Source organism: Schistocerca gregaria, chromosome 6 (genome assembly GCF_023897955.1).
Source record: "Schistocerca gregaria isolate iqSchGreg1 chromosome 6, iqSchGreg1.2, whole genome shotgun sequence".
Lineage (NCBI taxonomy): Eukaryota > Metazoa > Arthropoda > Insecta > Orthoptera > Acrididae > Schistocerca > Schistocerca gregaria.
The window spans coordinates 373,881,955-373,901,010 of record NC_064925.1 but is presented as its reverse complement, the minus strand read 5'-3'; the positions used below and the strand labels follow the sequence as shown (position 1 = coordinate 373,901,010).

The 19,056-nt window shown below is 40.2% G+C and overlaps 1 protein-coding gene across 1 annotated transcript in view; it reads left to right on the top strand.

Annotated features, from left to right (window-relative positions):
• Nucleotides 1–19,056, top strand: part of LOC126278888 (potassium channel subfamily K member 13-like) — a 413,218-nt gene that overhangs the window by 379,712 nt on the left and 14,450 nt on the right. The window contains exon 5 of the mRNA XM_049979162.1: nt 13,309–13,515. Coding sequence (XP_049835119.1) covers nt 13,309–13,515 — 207 coding nt within the window. The remainder of the gene's footprint in view (nt 1–13,308; nt 13,516–19,056) is intronic.

The window sequence follows — 19,056 nt, the reverse complement described above, 5'->3', positions numbered from 1 at the left end:
CCTCTGTATTGCTTCTAATTTCTCGAATTTTCTCCTCGTGGTCAATAGGCGAGATGTTTGTGGGGGGAAGTAATATTTTGTCTGACTCGTCCTGACATATTTCAATAGTAAATCTCTCCTTGATGCACAACGCCTCTCTTGTAACCTCTGCCAGTGGAGATTGCGTAGCATCTCCGTAACGCTCTCTCGCCAACTAAACGATCCCGTGACGAAACACGCCGTTCTTCGTTGGTTCTTCTATACCTGCTCTATCAATCCTGATAGGGATCCCAGATAGATGAACAATATTCAAGAATCGGGAGAACAAGCGCCTTATAAGCCACTTCTTTCATGGATGAGTTACACTTCCTTAAGTTTCTTCCTATGAATCTGAATCTGGTATCTGCTTTCCTCACTGCCTGTTTTATGTGGTAATTCCACTTAATGTCGCTCTAGGTAGTTACGCCTAGATATCCAACTGCTTGTCATCAATAGTGTAGCTACACAGTAATGGATTTCTTTTTCTATGTGTGCACAATATGTTACATTTATTTACATTCAGGGTCAATTACCAGAGCCTGCACCATTCATCTGTTCTCTGCAGGTTGTTCTGCAAATTCTTACTATCTTCTGGCGTTGCTACATTGGTATAGACAAATGCATCATCTGCGAATATCCTTAATTAGCATCCGACGCTTTCTACTAGATCATTTACATATACTGTAAACAGCAACGGTCCTGTCACACTTCCCTGTGGTACTCCGGATATTACCTTCACATCTGTCAATTTAGTTCCGTTACGAGCGACATGCTGAGTTCTGTCTGCAAGAAAGTCTTGAATCCAATCGCAGGTCTCTTCTGATACTCTGTAAGCTCGTATTTTTTCATTAAACGGCAATGCGGTGCGGTGTCAGATGCCTCACTGAAATCAAGGAACACCGCATCAACCTGAGCGCCGTTGTCCACTGCGCTGTGGATCTTATGGAGGAAAAGAGCAAGCTGAGTTTCGCAGGATCTCTGTTTGCGAAATCCATGTTGATTTTTATAGAGGAGCTGTTCATTTTCCAAAAACGTCATAATTCTTGAGCATAAAACATACTACAACGGATTGACGTCAACGATATAGGTCTATAATTGTGTGGACCTGTCTTAAGGCCTTTCCTAAAAACGGGAATGACCTGTGCTTTTTTCCAGTCGTTAGGTACCTTTCGTTGTTCAGGAGATCTACGATAAATTACTGCTATAAGGGGAGCAAGTTCTTTCGTACAATCTTTATAGATAGGTATCTCATCTGATCCTGACGCCTTTCCACTACTAAGCGATTGTAGCTGTTTTTCAATTCCGCGATCGGTTATCTCAACATCCGCCATTTCGACGTTCGTACGACGAGTGAAAGGAGAGACAGTGTTACGATCTTCCGCGGTGAAACAACTTCGAAAGACCGAATTCAGTATTTCGGCCTTCTCTCTGTAACCTTCCGTTTCGGTGCCAGTGTGGTCACTGAGAGAATGAATAGGTGATTTTGACCCACTTCCTGATGTTGCATACGACCAAAATCTCTTCGGGCATTTACTCAGGTCGGTTGACAAAGTCTTACTTTCAAATTCATTGAACGCTTCTCTCATTGTGCTCCTTACACTCGTTTTCGCTTACTTCACCTTTTGTTTGTCAGCTAGGTTTTGACTTCTCTTGAATCTGAGATGAAGTGCTCTTTGTTTACGTAGCGTTTTTATAACGTGGCTATTAAACCAAGGTGGGTCTTCCTCATTCCTTAAAACCTTACTCGATACATACTTGCCTAGGGCATACTGAACGATGCCTTTGAATTTTTTCCGTTTGTTCTCCACATCTTCGTCCTTATCACCGAATATTTGATGCTGACTGCTGAGATATTCTAAAATTTGTATCCTTTCACCCTTGCTGAGCAAACATATATTTCTACCTTTCTTAACATTCATTGTCTGACCCGTCATCAGAGATGCTGTCACTGTATTATGATGAGTGATACCAATCTCTGCGTTAACTGATTCGACAAGTTCAGGTCTGTTTGATGCCAGGAGGTCTAAGACGTTACCCTAACGAGATGGTTCTCTAATTATGTGCTCAAGGTAATTTTCGGACAAGACATCCATAACAATGCCACATGAATCCCTGTCTCTGGCACCAGTTTTGATGGCACAACACCCCCAATCTGTACCTGGAAAGTTGAAGTCACCTCCTATTACAACTGCATGATCACGAAAATTACTAATGACATTCTGCATGTTCCCTCTGAAGCGCTCTACAACTAAAGATCCAGACCCAGGTAGTCTATAAAAGCATCCGATTACAATTCTTCACGGTTCATTGATACTCAATTTCACCCAGATCAATTCACATTCGGAATCCGTCACAAACTTGCTAGATTTTATCGACATTTTTACTGCAATAAACACGCCGCTACCATTGGCGACTAACCTGCTCTGACCATAAACATTACAATCTCAACTTATCTTAGTAGTCCAATTACTTTTCACCATTCTTCTATGGCACCATATATCAATCGTTTCGATTCTCTTATGTACCAGTCTCCCCACAGCCCATGCTTCACTACCACACAAGATTGTGCTCCAAATGTACATTCTCAGAAATTTCTGCCTCACATCAACACGGATGTTTTATACTGTCAGACTTCTCTTAACCAAGAGCGCCCTCTTTGCCTGTCCTTGTTTGCTTTTTATGTACTCTTTCCTCCGTCTGTCACGATCTACCTCCCTACCAACGCTTAAGAAATCCTTATCTTCTTCCATTTCATGATCCCTAATACTGATGTTAAGTTTATCGTTAATCTCGCTTTGCTACTCCACATCACTTTCGTCTTTCACCGGTTTACTCTGAATCCATTTTCTGTACCCTTTAGACAATTCATACCATTCGACACGTCCTCTAATTCTTTTTCGCTTTCACTTACGGTAGTAATGTCATCAACGAGTCGTATCGTTGATATCCCATCACCCTAAGTTTTAAACCCACTCTCGAATCTTCCTTTTATTTTCCAAAATGGCTTTTTCAGTGTACGGATTGAACAACAGGAGCGGAAGATTACGTCCCTATTTTACACCCTTTAAATTCAAGTACTTCATTAATGGTATTCCCCTCTGATTGTTTCATCTTGGTTCTTGTACATTTTGTATATTAGCCGTCGTTCCCCATATCTTGTTCCTAGTTTTCTTATATTTTCGAACATCTTGCAACATGTCATATTAATGAACGATTTACCGCGGTCGACAAATCTAATAAACGTGTCTTGATTTTTCGTAATTATTTTTTCTATTATCAGTCACAGTTTTATAACTGCCTTTCTAGTGTCATCGTCTGCATATTATTCTTATCAAAAACTTGTATTCATGAGCCGTTAAGGCGATTGTGCGACAGTTCTCGCACGTATCCACGCCCGCTACCACTGGGGTTGTGTGGACGATATTTTTCCGAAGGTCTGATGGTATGTGTCCAAGAGTCACAGATTATACAAACCTATTCGAATAGCCTTTGGTTGGCGCTTCTCCCAATTATTTCAAGAATACCGAAGACTACGAACTTTTTCTGCTTTACTTGACTGCAAGTCTTCAAAACGTCTGTTAAAATCGGACTCTAATACTGACCCACTATGTGTTCTACATCGATTCACATTTCTTCTTCAATCACTTCGTCAGAGAAGTCCTCCTCCTGCACAGGCCTTGAATGAACTCTTTCCACCCATCCACTCTCTCCTCTGCGTTTGACAGTGGAATTTTCATTGTGTCTTAATGTTGACGTCCTTGCTTTTAATTTCACCGAAGATGTTATTGATTTTGCTATATGCTGAAACAGATTTCGAAGGACCATTTCTTTTTGATTTCTTCATATTTTTCCAGCACCTGTTTTTCCTTGAATTCCCTGCTACTCCTATTTCTTTCATTCTTAAGTAACCTATATTGCTGTATTTCCGAATTTCCCTGAACATTTTTGTACTTCATTCTTTCTTCGAATAGTTGACGTATTTCTTCCATCATCACCAGTTCAGCTCTTTCATTTGGACATGAAACATTCATCTTCCGCATCAGTGGAAAACTTCCAATAAACATAAACCTGTTACATTATTCGAAGTGTAACTGCAAATGTGGAAGCTTTCGCGATTGCATAATATGCATCCAAACGAAGGTGATGCACTGATGGGGTACGGTGTACTGAAAAAAAGCATTAATAGCATACGTCTTGTGAAACAATCTGCCGTGTCTCGCTCGAGAATATTGTTTGTGAGGAATGTGTAACATACCGCAATTTACACAGGGGGAGTAGGGTTTCCTGGGTTAAGGGAAATCTCACTCATGTGCAAGAATGAGAAAGGAACGCATGTTACTATATGTGCTCGGATGTAATCGCAATACCTGCAGGAACAAAGTTTTGGAGGTATTCAGACTGTCTCTAACTTAACTATTCAATTCATAAGTGATGACGAACCCGGTTCTCAATGCCCTGAAACATTCCCCTTCATATGAAATCTGAAATAGGGTTGAAGAAGAACCAATTCACAGCCCAATTGATGCATTTTCGCCTTTTTTATCGTTGATGTGTAGGATAGTGCATTATTCTGGTGAAGGAGCACTGAGAAAATTGTCTCTTCCTTTTTCGGTGCACTTTCATCACTGTTCTGACTGATGTTTTGACTCTCTCTACGGTTCCATTTCATTGATGGAAATTCTTTTATTTCTGTAATGAACAGCTTATCTCTCACAATTTTAATCTAAGAAGCAGAACTTGGAGCTGTATGGAATAACGTATTGCATACCGAGGCCAAATCACAGAAATCTTTCTCCGTCATATTTACAACACTGAATGACTGTACATTCGTTTTTTCTCTAATGGTATAAGCTATTTCGTCAGGAGTAATTGGTTGTGAAACGTTCTTCTGTTTTTTATTATGCCGGAATCTCGGCCACAAGGCAATTAGGCATGCCCCGACAATAGAAATTTCAAACTAACGTTATGATCCATATTGTTTACCACTGCGTATATTAATTTTTTTTTTAAAAGATATGAAACGTCCCCTTAGAAAAATTTACACACGACTGTGCTTAAACTGACACACAATATTTTTGGCGCAACGCAATCTGACTTTCAATAATCCCTACAAGAGAATGGCCCTAACTAAATTAACCTATACGTTTCACAAATCACTTACCTCACAAAAATCTTCGTTTCTCAAACTACTGCAATACAGCAAGCGCCACTACTGCCAGCTAAATAAAAGATTCAAACTACTGAAGGCACTAACTACTGATAAGCATAGTTAGCAAATAAAAGATTTTAATACAGAAAAAAATTTATTATACCTTAAAAGTCATAATATATATATATATATATATATATATATATATATATATATATATATATATATATATATATATATATATATGTTCATGACACCAATTCTTACAAATCTCAAAACTCCGCCATCTCTCTCCCCACGTCCACCACTGCTGGCAGCTCACCTCCAACTGCCCAATGCTACGCGCTGTTAGCATCCAGCTGCCGCTGCCCAACACTACAATGGCGAGTATTACAACAATGCTAACCAGCCACAGACTGCACACGGCACAGCCAGTGATTTTCACACAGAGTGCTAAGTGGCGGTGGCGTTACCAATAAAAAAACCTAAACAGCCTACTTACATAGCCCCCAAGTTGTTTTGGGCAGTGGCCAATACAGATTTGAAACTTTTTTTCATAATTACAATAACAAAGAAATGAAATGCACACACTTATCGATACAATGTTGGTCAAAAGCTAAAATTTTCTCACAGTCCATAAAGACAGTCCTGATCATTCATCAAAGTAAAATTGCAGTGTTTTTCTCAAAGTCTGAGTAGTAAAAGAAAATGCACACGGAAGTAGTGGATTTCCACGCAGTCTTCAAGAAGTAGTGTTGTCCTTCCAACGGAAAGACGGTGCTGACTCTTGACATGCAGACAGGTAATGGGCCACAACAGAGCAAACCCACAGCAGAGTCAGTCGAAGTCTTAAAGAATATTGGTAGGTAGGTCGTCACAGAGTAGACCCATTGTAGTCCTGGTAGAGATTACGGTATTGTTGGGCCACCAGAGGTGCAGAACCAGTGCACTCCTTGTAGAAATAATGGTATTGGTGGGTCATCAAAGGTGTAGACCGACTGTAGTCCTTGTAGAGATGGCCAGCAGCCATCTGTTTGACTGTGCAGGTGCACAATCACCATTGAAGAGTCTTGCGGATAATATAGCAAGTCCATAACCACCACTTGTGCACTCACAAAAATTGTTTTTGAAATGTCCTTAGAACCAGCAATGCTGTTATCCAGTCCCTTACTGAATTATTAACACATGTGCAAACACTAACAGTCCCTACCTCTCACATATTGTTCATATACTGTGACCAACAGAAATGTGTGCAGTGAAATGTAACTTACAAGTTACTTAATTTGATGAACAGGTGTCAATTACAATTTTATAACATGAGAATACAATAACAAAGGTACAAAATATATCATTAAAGAACATAATAGTACAGATAACATTTGCAGTAATACTGGCTTTACAAAAGAATCGAAATAACATATACATCAGTGTTACAGGAATTATGACATAATTACATACATAAAAGATCAGAATAACTTTTGAAACCTCGACTCCACAGATGAGCATGAGAACAAAACAGAATAAATAATGTGTAAACATCTTTATGAAGTAAATAACATGTTATTAATGCAAATTATATTTGAGGATAACAGTATTCCTCATCATAGTGAATGTAGCTTAGTATTATAAGAGAAAAAATTATATGAAACAGTACACAGAGACAGGAAGAAAACAAATACACAAGGGTACACAAACACATAGTGGGATAACACAAAGAAAGGACAGGGTTTGTTTTACTGCAGTATTTTGCAAACAAAACTTTCTTTACTTCTCGGAGATCTCCGTTCATTCTTCATTATTTCCAAAAAGTCATATCGAAGCCTGCTTTCTGTATTATGCTCACATCCTCTTTTAAAAATAGTTTTTCTCCATTATACACTACTTTTTTGGCCAAACCATTTTCTTATAGCTTCTCAATGCATTTCTTCCAATTCATCATAGTTATTTTCTTATATAGTCTACCCCCTCTTAAGCTAACTTAAAATCTACTGAGCTCAGATGCTAAACTAACAGACGAGGCAATGCAGCAGCACAAAACAATTAATACAGGCAATGACAAAAAATTCAAATTGGCAAAGGAAGCCACAATATTACAACTAATATAAGGCAATGAGCAGCAAGCAAGAAAAATAAATCAGTAGTAAAACTGGCTTAACAGAGTAATACAAAGTGAAATTTAGTAGCACTATGCCTGGCAAACAGCAGCAGCAAATGCAGTAAATTATATCTAAACAAGACAAAGCTGAAGCAGAAAAAACATTACAGTAAAAATGTTTAATACCTATGTCACATCTTAACACTAGAGTGATGCATCACGAGAACATACGCTAGCAGACAAGTTACCAAATTGTAAAAAAATTATTTATGCAGTTCCTGTGAAGGTAAACGCCTATTTATGTTCCCTAGTTTTCTTGGAGGTAGATCATAATTTTTTTTACTGGTTCTGTAGGCATAAAATAACTATATTAGTACATCTATAAAATTTTATTTTAACCAATGCTCCAGTGCAGCTGGAAACTAGATATTAAACAAAATAGGCAAAGCAAGGCGTGAAACGTCATTCGCTAGCCATAAGGCATTTCATAATGCAGTAAACAATCTTCCAACTAGAAAAACAATAGACATGAAACGTTGCTAATCATTTCATTGCAGTAAATATCATAAATTAAGAACTCTACAGTGTAATCATGTTTTCAAGTTTGAGGGTGTCGTATTTACTATGCTTTCTACAAAGGAATGTCAATAGCGAGGATAATGGCTTCTATTTTTTTTTACCTCTGCCTCCGAAAGGCACACACTAATGGCTTTTCTCCCAGGCGACTGTCGCACAGCTGGGTGCCCACGACGCATTACGTGCAGGTGGTCACTTACCTTTCTTACTGAAAAATTTACGACAGCAGTTTCTGCTACAGTGACAGTCTCATATAAAAATATTTTCACAGGTTGAGAATTTGCGTTACAAATCTGTAGAAACAAAATCCTATTGATAGAATAGTGTGCAAAAAATGTTCGCCAGCATAGTGATACATTCACGCATATAACACATTTCATAACTCTTAAAGTACGATTCTCGGTTTCCAACATCCTTTTTCACAAACCAGAGTCCCTAACCACTACCCATTATTCCTTACCTTATTCGACGACACTTCTTCAATATTTCATCATAACAGATACGTAGCATAATCAAATAACTCATACAGCAACAGCTTATTGATCATAAACATACCACAACAGCATAATACACATAATCATCGTAACAATAACATCATAACAGCTCAGTCAAATCTCAAAATCGTCGTAGCTTCCTCCAATAATTTCAAAACCTAAAAAAAAAATTCTCTGCTCATGTCAAAAGTGTCATCTATCTCAAACATAATTTAAAAATCATGATCCCATACCAAATACATCATTCAAACCTCTCATAGTATCACAATGGTTCCAAAAAAATATGAACATTTCACAAAGTACAGACAAAATAGAATTTCATAAGTGTGAAGTTATCCACCTGCGTAATTGCTTAAACATATGTCACTGATGTAGTAAAAAGGTGTTTGTTTCTCTGTCAAATAATCAGATAGCTGTGTAATTCTGTGTTAGAGAAATATGGTACCGATGTGTAAAGTTGTATAAGCAAATACCATATTAGCTAGGGCTCCTTGTGCTTGCCACACACATGGTACACAAAGTAAGGGTGTACCCCCCTGAGGATTGTGTAATTATATCCTCAGGTGTTGCAGATTACAGCAATGGAATGAAATATATCACGGAAAACCTTTGTATCATTGTACTTCAAATATCTTTAAAAATAAATGTCCTCAGTACAAAATTAATCACTCAACTACATGTACTGTAGCGCTAAACTGTGCGTCGTGTTGTAAGATAATCTCTGTGGAAGTGTCGTAGTTATCGTCCTCCGAAAGCTAAGTTCTGCAGAAGTCAATGTACTCACCTCACGATAAAAAAAAGTGAAATGCTTTGCGTATAGATATCATAGTTACTACGCTTATTGCTGTGATGAAGTAAGTACTGTACTGTAACGTATTGTTGTGCTACAGAAAAGGCTGTTTCATTGTAGCTATACCACAAAGTTACTACTAAAACATGTTTTCCTTTCCAGAAGAATTCAGAAAAACTGTGCAGATATAAAACAGATACTCTGTAAAAGCAACAATCTAAATCGTGTCACATATTAGTAGCGTCGTGATATAATCGTGTAGCTATCAAAGAAACCAAATGCTAAGTCATCTTTAATCTCACAGAAAGAACTTTAAATCCAGAATTTATTTTCAAGTAAACCAAAATGTTGCATTAAAATCTCATTAGCAGTACTGGTAACTGTTCTAAGTATGTCAGCCTTACAGTCGTTACGTAATCGTGCAACTAACAAGCAAGAATGTACCCGCACAATAACACTGTGACGTCTGTTCACTATAGCAATGCAATCGTAATTTCTGTTTAAATAAGTTCTCTTGGTTCTTGACTGGATATTTAACATCAAACATGGTTGCATGTTAACAGATTCTAAGTCCGACAAATTGTACTAGTAGCGTGAAGTGAAAATTTTTTATAGCAAAGACTAAGTTAAAAAAACAGATTATCTCTCAATAAATGGTTTTACATGAGAACTGTGGTGTAAACCTTTCGTCTTCCTACTATGCAGAGCTCCAGCTTCAACGGAATTATCATGTGGTATATGGTACATCGGTAAGGAATGCTCAGATTTTTCTCAAGGTTAGCGTCTATGTTATTTTTGTCTGAGCCAGCCGGCGCACGTGGCTGCCTGCGGTGTGAGTCATTGTCTGATATCTCTTTGTTGGCGTGCGTCGTTATTGGGATTAAGAGACCTAACTTGCCGAGAGGGCCAAGCCCTGTTTGAATCCTGTCAGTTCTGATGAAATTCCGGTCTGTCGTTATGATTATATTGTCTGTCGTCATGTCGGTAGTTCCTGTAGTTTCTTTCTTGTCCGTTAAGTGGTGGAGAATTTCTCTCTGAATTATCACTGCGTGGTGGACCCTTGCGTCTGAAATTATTCTGTCTCCCCTGATAATAATAGTTCTGGTTGCCAAATTGTCTGTTTCTATGATTGTCTCTGTCATATTCATTACTACGGAAATGCGATCTTTTTTCTCTGTAACTATTACTCTGCCAGTGGTTGTCATATGGGTGGTGTCTGTTTTGGTCACGATTTGTGTTGTGAGAATAGCCTTGTCGTGTCCAGTTATTATTTATTTCATCGCGGAATTGCGACGGATGTTACCTGTAATTGTTGTGTTCCTGTTTCCGCGTTCCGCAATTGTCAGTATCAATTTCCAATTCTTGTAACAATCCGTGAAAAGCCTCAATGTCATCTTTGCAACGTCCTGCTAAAATAATCTGTCGTAAATGTTCAGGTAATTTGATTAAGCAAATGCGGATGAGTTCTGAGGGACTGTATGGGTTTGAAAGATACTGATTCTTATGTAACATGTCTTCAAAATATTTGACAAGACTGGAAAATTCAGATTGTTCGAAATGTTTTATCATTATGATGCTATGTTTTACTCGGTCTTGTGTAGCTTGAGACCAATATGCTGAGAGGAAAGCATGATAAAATTCTCCTTCACTGTGACAATCGTGAATGACCGATCGCATTCTTACAGCTGGTTCATTCTCCAAGTAGCCACACATAAATTCTAATCTGTGTTCTAATGACCAGTTAGGAGGAAAACAATGAGAGAATTGATGAAGCCACGCTTGTGGATGAATGTCGTTGCCAGAATTCTTAAATCTTTTGAATTTACGTGTAGTAATGAACAGCTTATAGTCAAAATCATCATGTCGGCGAGTCGCATGTCGGTCATTGTTACGTCGTTTCGGCGGTTCCATCTCAAAATTCGGTGTACCTTGCCAATTTCTTTCATGATTTCCGAAATGCCCTGTGTTATTATTTTGTGGCTGTTCCGTATTTCTATGGCCCTCTTCCCGTATTGGAGCGCGAATGTCCTCTGAAATACGTATTTGTTGTATTACCTGTGTCAGCTGATCTTGTACTTCCCGGATTTATCTTTGGTGCTGCGTACTAATTTGATTCAGACTTTGTTTGAACTTCCTAATTTGTTCGCACTCTTCGGTGTCATTAAAGACTACCGCTTTTGTGTCATTCAGATTATCATCTACCTTCGTAGATAAATTAGTGAACTGATCTGAAAGTTCGGCTACTTTCTCCGATAGTGAACACATTTCCTCAGTGTGTTTTTCTGAACCAAGTTTCAGAGTGTCCATTTGTGTTGAAATCGAATCTACTGTGTCCTTCAAGTTTTCCTGAGTTCTTGCAAGTTGCGTAACCGAATCGGTGGATGAAACTGAGTCCATTTTAGCTTGCAAGGTGACGTGATTTTCACGAACAACAGTTTGCAATTCTTTTATGGCTGCTTCGTGATTCTGTAATGCGTTTTCATGCCGCGAAAAAATAGGTTGAAAATGCTCACAAATTTGTGTTTTTACGTCATTACAGATTTTTTGACATTTCGATTCAATGTTATGTAACTCAGTAGTTAAATCTTCACGTGTTTGTTCAAGTGTGGTGTCTAACTTCCGAAGATTATGTTCCATTGTGACCAACTGTTGCTGTGTTTGTCTCTGATTTTGTTCCATTGTGTCTAACTTTTGAAGCTTTTGTCCCATTTTTTGCATTAATTGTAATAACAGTGCACTGGAGTCTGAAACATGTTCCTTAGTGCTATTCGGCAATGCATTTGAACCGGCAATATTCGCAGTTTGAAAAACAGAAAATGTGTCTTGACTTATTTGAGAAAACGGTGAGGACGCAAAACCTGAATCTACAGTATTTGCAGGAATGTGTCCTGTCATTTCGGAATCCTGAGGCGAGCTGTTGCCAACCGATCGACCGATAATGCTTCCCTGTTCACTAATTGTTTCACTGTCTAAACCATTGTTTGCAGCCCGCTCCATTTCCCTATGTACAATTACCAAATTATTACTTTGAACACTAGTTAATACATTACATGGTGGCGCTAACACACTGCTTTCGTCTTCACTGTCATTTCTCAGTTTACTTTGGAGCCTAGTAGTACGTTTTTCACACGCCATTATAGTCACAATATTTCACACGACAAAACAGAAAAGCACAATTTGAAGAGCAAAATAAGAAAACACATTAACATAGCACTGAAAATAATAACTAGTTAATTGAAAGGGCAGCTGCGAAATACTTGGTGCAAATTTACATGCGTGCCACACCTGTTTTACTGTACAACAATGAAAGACTGCAACTACAAAGGAGATACTCTCTACAATTACGCGCTAGCAATAAAAAAAAATCTACACTAATTACACAAACTACAAAAAAATCAGAAGATTCCAGTGAGGTATCCTCGGCTAAGGGTCGACATATGAAACGTCCCCTTTGAAAAATTTATACACGACTGTGCTTAAAGTGACACACAATATTTTTGGCGCAACGCAATCTGACTTTCAATAATCCCTACAAGAGAATGGCCCTAACTAAATTAACCTATACGTTTCACAAATCACTTACCTCACAAAAATCTTCGTTACTCAAACTACGGCAATACAGCGAGCGCCACTACTGCCAGCTAAATAAAAGATTCAAACTACTGAAGGCACTAACTACTGATAGGCATAGTTAGCAAATAAAAGATTTTAATACAGAAAAAACAATGTATTATATTTTAAAAGTCATTATATATATATATATATATATATATATATATATGTTCATGACACCAATTCTTACAAATCTCAAAACTCCGCCATCTCTCTCCCCACGTCCACCACTGCTGGCGGCTCACCTCCAACTGCCCAATGCTACGCGCTGTTAGCATCCAGCTGCCGCTGCCCAACACTACAATGGCGAGTATTACAACAATGCCAACCAGCCACAGACTGCACACGGCACAGCCAGTGATTTTCACACAGAGCGCAAAGTTCGATCCGTGTGCTGATGGTGCTGTTTCTCGTGAGGTCGGGTGTCCCGTCGGCATCCACGTCGGCGTCAACTGCCTCTTCCTGTGTGAGGACGGCTCCTCCATCTCTCTCATTTCTTACTTTCATTTTAGAAACACCCTGTGCAAGTTACAGTCGGTGGCGGAGTGCGTTTCACTCTGACACTCTCTTACAGGAGCCCGACTACCCGCACGTGCACTGGTACCGGTTCGGCAACTTCGTGTTCCTGGTGCTGGGCTGCTGCTGCATCTACTCGCTCTTCAACGTCACCTCCATCGTCATCAAGCAGTTCCTCAACTGGCTCATCGTCAAGCTCGCCTGCCGCGGCGTCTGCGGCACAGCCGGGGGCCCGCGCAGGCCGTCCGTCATCGCCGTCCGCAAGGTACTGTACACCAGAGTACTGTACAGTACAGTACAGCACAGTAGACAGGCAGCGTAGAGCAGTGCTCGCCAGAGGGATGAGTTGAGGAGCGCGCAAACAGCCCTTCCAAATGGTTCAAATGGCTCCAAGCGCTATGAGACTTGTAACCCAACTAACCTAAGAACATCACCCACATCCATGCCCGAGGCAGGATTCGAACCTGCGACCGTAGCAGCTGCGCGGTTCCGGACTGAAGCGCCTAGAACCGCTCGGTCACAGCGGCCGGCGCACAGCTCTTCCCTTCAGGACATTGTTGGCTCTTTACTATCGCCTGTCACGGAATGGCAGACTTGATCTTAAAAATTGTCCCAACACAGTGGCACATTTCTTGCCCTTGCAGAACCTCTTGATGCGATGCTTGTTTTTCCTGGGTATCAAAAATGGTTCTAATGGCTCTGAGCACTATGGAACTTAAAATCTGAGGTCATCAGTCCCATAGAACTTAGAACTACTTAAACCTAACCAACGTAAGGACATCACACACATCCATGCCCGAGGCAGGATTCGAACCTGCGACCTTAGCGGTAACGCGGTTCCAGACTGAAGCGCCGAGAACCGCACGGCCACCACGGCTGGCTGCTGGGTTTCTTCTGGGTCTCAGGCTCATATAGGGTGTATTATAATTAATGGCGTTAACGCATACAATTGGAAGTACACGATACTATAAGCAAAAAAGTCTCAGTAAACATAGGGTCGAAATTGCATACCTTAAGAGCTACCAGCAATTTTTCATCTTCGATACTGTGAAGCAAGTTTCATCTACTGAAATCTCTTAGCTTTCGATATTTTGGGAAGTGGTAGTATGGACGAAAACAAGAAAACAATGCCCAGTACAGATGTGCTCTAAAATATACGCCTTAAGAGCTATGAGCACGTGCTCGTCTTCGGTACTTTGGAATTGAACTCTTCTAATGAACAGCAGCTCACAACTTTCACGGTATGCATTTTAGACCACATCTTCTAATGAACAGCAGCTCATAACTTTTACGGTATGCATTTTAGAGCACATGTTTACTCGACTTTTGTTCTTGTTTTGGCCCTATTATCACTTCTAAAAATATGGAAAGCAAAGAGCTTGCAGTAGAAGAGGTTTGCTTCAAAGTGTCTAAGATGATAAATTGCTCGTAGGTTTTAAGGTATGCATTTTCGACCCATGTTTGCTGAGACTTTTTTGATGCTACTACCGTGTACTTTCAACTGTATGCGTTTATGCCATTAATTATGATACACCCTGTATTACATTGCTTATTGCTGCTATTAATGGTGAGGGTTTAACAAATAATCATTTGTTCATTGATTGATGGTTGTTGTATTTTGTCTCTGCTGGACTGTTCCTTGAACCTCATTCTACCTTCCACTTCCCTCATAAAGTCATTTATGCAGGGTGAAAATTAGTTGAACAAACAAACTATGGAATGTTACATGGAACCTGAATACACATTTTCTAATGTGTTTGCATGTGCGCTACCATTTTACGAGGACATCACATTTTACATACAGAAAACAAAAAGGAAAACAAAAAAATTTAATTCTTTATCCCCAAAAGACAAAATTAATACAGCACTATTACCTCAATTTCAGTGGAGGTTCAAAAATGTCTCCTTTGATGTGTAGACCTATGTTACTCGGACGGGTCATGTGCTATCTGACACGACAGCAGCAACGTCCTTAATTCCTCCTGCTGTTGCCACCATCTTGGCAAGCAGATTCTCTTTTGACTCAACAGGGTTTTTATTAACAACGTTGCGCATCTCATCCCACACCAAAAAGCACAGAGGGGTCAAAATCAGGAAATCGAGTAAACTATGGTAAAGAACGACCTCTGCTAATCAATTTCCCTTTAAACTCGGTTCAAGAATCGACGCACCGGAGGATTGAAATGTGCCGGTGCCCCACCATGCTGGAACCACGTGTGTTGTCTTGTAGTGACAGGCTCGCCGTCCATCAATTCTGGCAATGCTTTGCTAATGTTGGGTGCCCAGATAAATCGATCACACAGACTTCAAGAATTGAAAAGCTGCTGCTCTTCTCCACGAATCACAATTTAGTCTGTACACTGAACGAACACCCCTCCGATGTGACTGCATCTACGGTACGGCTATTTGTATGTTTTTTGGCAGTTCACAGTCAATTTACATCAAAATCAATTTGTCCAAAAGTTCACCTACTAATTCTCTGATTACAAAAATTGCAGTCGATGTGTTTCGTTATACCAGCGCTATGAGTTGGGGAGCACCACCATTTCTGAAGTACACTATATCAGGTCAGGCCTATAGTATATCCCACGGTTACTCGAAATTATATCTTCCCAGACAGAAATTGCAGGCCACTAGAGAAAACAGAAAATCACACGAGATTCCTTGTTTCTTGGAAAACTTTTGAAACGTACTTGTGTTAAAATGCAAGCTTTCGTTGAAAGATTATTTGTAAATATCAAACACAAAAACATCTAATTCGCAACAAATGTACATAAAACTAAGGAAAAACGATCGTGGGGAATATCAGAGGTCAACAGTCCCTCAGACTTAGAAATACTTAAACCTAACTAACCTAAGGACATTACACACATCCGTGGTCGAGGCAGGATTCGAACCTGCGACCGTAGCAGCAGCACGGTTCCGGACTGAAGAGCCTAGAACTGCTCGGCCACAGCTGCCTGCTCTTCAGAAATCAGTCACCGCAGAAATCATCATTGATGATAAAGATGGAGATCCGATTTGATAATGTGTTCATACGAGTTTGTTTTGATTCTTACTCGAATTAACATTTGCATGGAATTACAGCTTTATCCGTCCTTTTTCTGGCTTTCGCTTAATTTATCAATATTTTCTTGTATGTGAGTTCATTTCAGATGATGTCTTCCTATGGGTTATGTTGTCACAAAACGTCGAATTTGCATGCCTCCGTCGTATTTGTTTCGGCGCACCCCCCCCCCCCCCCCTCCCCTTGTTTGATTTCGGTAATGTAGAGGGTTCCAATCACATCACCTTTGATTATACGAACACATGCAGTACAGAGAGCCAACTATTTGAACATCTAATCAGCGTGGGTTATCCTCTGTCAACTCTTATAAGCGCGTTTCTGTACTTAAAAGATTACTATGCAGCCTAGTAGACATGTTTTAACTGAAAGACTTGTCAGCTTTTCAAATGACAATACTTTATTTACTTTTTTTCTATAGACGTTCAAAACAATGAATAAAATATGTGAGTGCGTGTGGGTGTATTGACAGATTGGACAAGTGAGGTACTGGCTGTAAATCTGTGCGTTTATATTCAGACAACTGCAGACTACCTGATAGAAAATGTGAGGCACCCAGAAGTGGAGGAGAAACGAAATGAGACTTCACGAATGGAGAGTGTATGCGATGTCCTTGAAGTGGTTACAAAACTGAGTTAAATCGCAAAGAACTTGGCCTGAATGCCTGAATGCTCCTGGAGGGAGCTGGTGCACAGCTGTTGTAATTGGTCCTTGGCATCCTGGATTCTGGTTCCGGGACGAAGTATACATCCGAGATGGTCCTACACACGTCGTATCGCTGACAGATCTGAGGGTCTTGCTGTCCACAGGAGTACCACAGCAACACACCATTTGTGGTTGTACATTGTCATGTTGAAAAATGGCACCACGGTACGGCAGAATGAAAGATAAAACATGAGCAGATGGCATGTCCGTGAAGTACTGTTATGCCATCAACGTTCCTCAGTCACTGACAGCCATCACTTGAAGTGAAGTACGCTATCGTTGCTCACACGGTGACGTCCACAGTAACGCCGCTGGGCCTCTCAAAAACATTGGAAGATTGGGACCTCACCTCACGTCACCGCCATAAATGCCGTGATGGTCATTTGGAGTTGTGGAGAACCGCGATTCATTCTTGGACACAATGTTACGTCATTCGTCGGAGGTCCATGCTTCGTGGCCAAGGTACCACTCCAAACGCAGGCGTTTTTCTTGTGGTGTTGACAGCAACCTGCGAATGGGACTCTAATTACTTTGTTCAGCTGCTGCTAGTCCTCAGTCAAGGATGTGATGACACATAAATGGCAGGGAGCCCACTCCTTGTTCTTGGATCGCAGACGCCGATGTGAAGGAATTGTAATGTGCTTGGAGCACAACACAGTGATTCTCCCTTATGGTGGTCTGACGTTGCGGCGCGAACCTTGACTATGAGTGTGAGTGCCCTCACATTCTCACCAAGCCCAACACTGGGCACAGTCATGTGCGACTGCCCCACAAGTATAGGTACTGGACGACTCAATCAGGTGGGCCAATAGAGACCAACAATGCGGCGTCCTTCAAACTCTGTCGGGTGATGATAACGCTGTCTTACACGAGTACACGACGTCTCCGTGTCCTTCACATCACTCAGTATCTGATGCTGTTAACGCCCCTTAGATACGGTAATGCACCTGCTAACAACACATAACATGAAAAATAATAACGGCTCTAGTGGCAATTCTACTTGCTACAGAAATCTACAACTGTTAACGATTTATACACTGCCAGTGGTGCGTTTGCGTAGAAAGTTACATTGACATCTAATCATGCCTTCTGGACGCTTAAATTTTATTTATCAGCCAGTGTATGTATGTTCACGGTCATATGAGATCCTAGTAAGGGGCAATAGAGGAATTACTTCTGTGTAAAAATATTATTTTGGCGACTTCCACTTACAGAGTTATTTCAGTGGTTTAAAATGGTTCAAGTGGCTCTGAGCACAATGGGACTTAACTTCTTAGTTCTAGGGTACTGATGACATCAGAACTAGTTAAACCTAACTAACCTAACGACACCACACACATCCATGCCCGAGGCAGGATTCGAACCTGCGACCGTAGCGGTCACGCGCTTCCAGACTGTAGCGCCTACAACAGCTTGTCCATTCTGGCCGGCTGTATTTCAGTGGTCAACGCATGTCAAGAAAAAGTTTAAAAACTCGAGCTTTAGAAGATACTCGCAATATTCTTCGTCAGGGGCTGATGAAGGACGAGGAGAACACCTTGAAATCTTGAGTTTATATAACAAGAGTACCGTCAGACCTGTTAATCATGGACCTATGTTGTAGGTGGGGGGAGGGGGGGGGGGAAGTGTCCTGATTATCTGCTTGCGCCAATTCATGCGACGGCTCCTAGTTTCCGAAAAAACGATGTTGAAGTTTTATGTGTACCTTTTACACCCGTAACATTAATCGCGTTTCAACTAAGAGAGATTAGCGCAGCGGCTAAGATTCCCCGCTACCTTGGTCGCGGTATGGACTTAAACCTTGTATCTCTACCTTTTTAAATATTTTCTTTATACAGAATATCATTATGTAGCATATGTCATCAAAAGCCATTCAAAAATAGTCATTTTCACCGTAGTAATCTCATTAATAAATCAATCATTACAATACGCTTTTTTTCAAATGTGATTTACATTTGTTACTGAATGCTTAACACAACCATCTTTCTCGCTATCGCTTGCTGCACTAGGACAGAATTCCACGTTATATTTGCCACA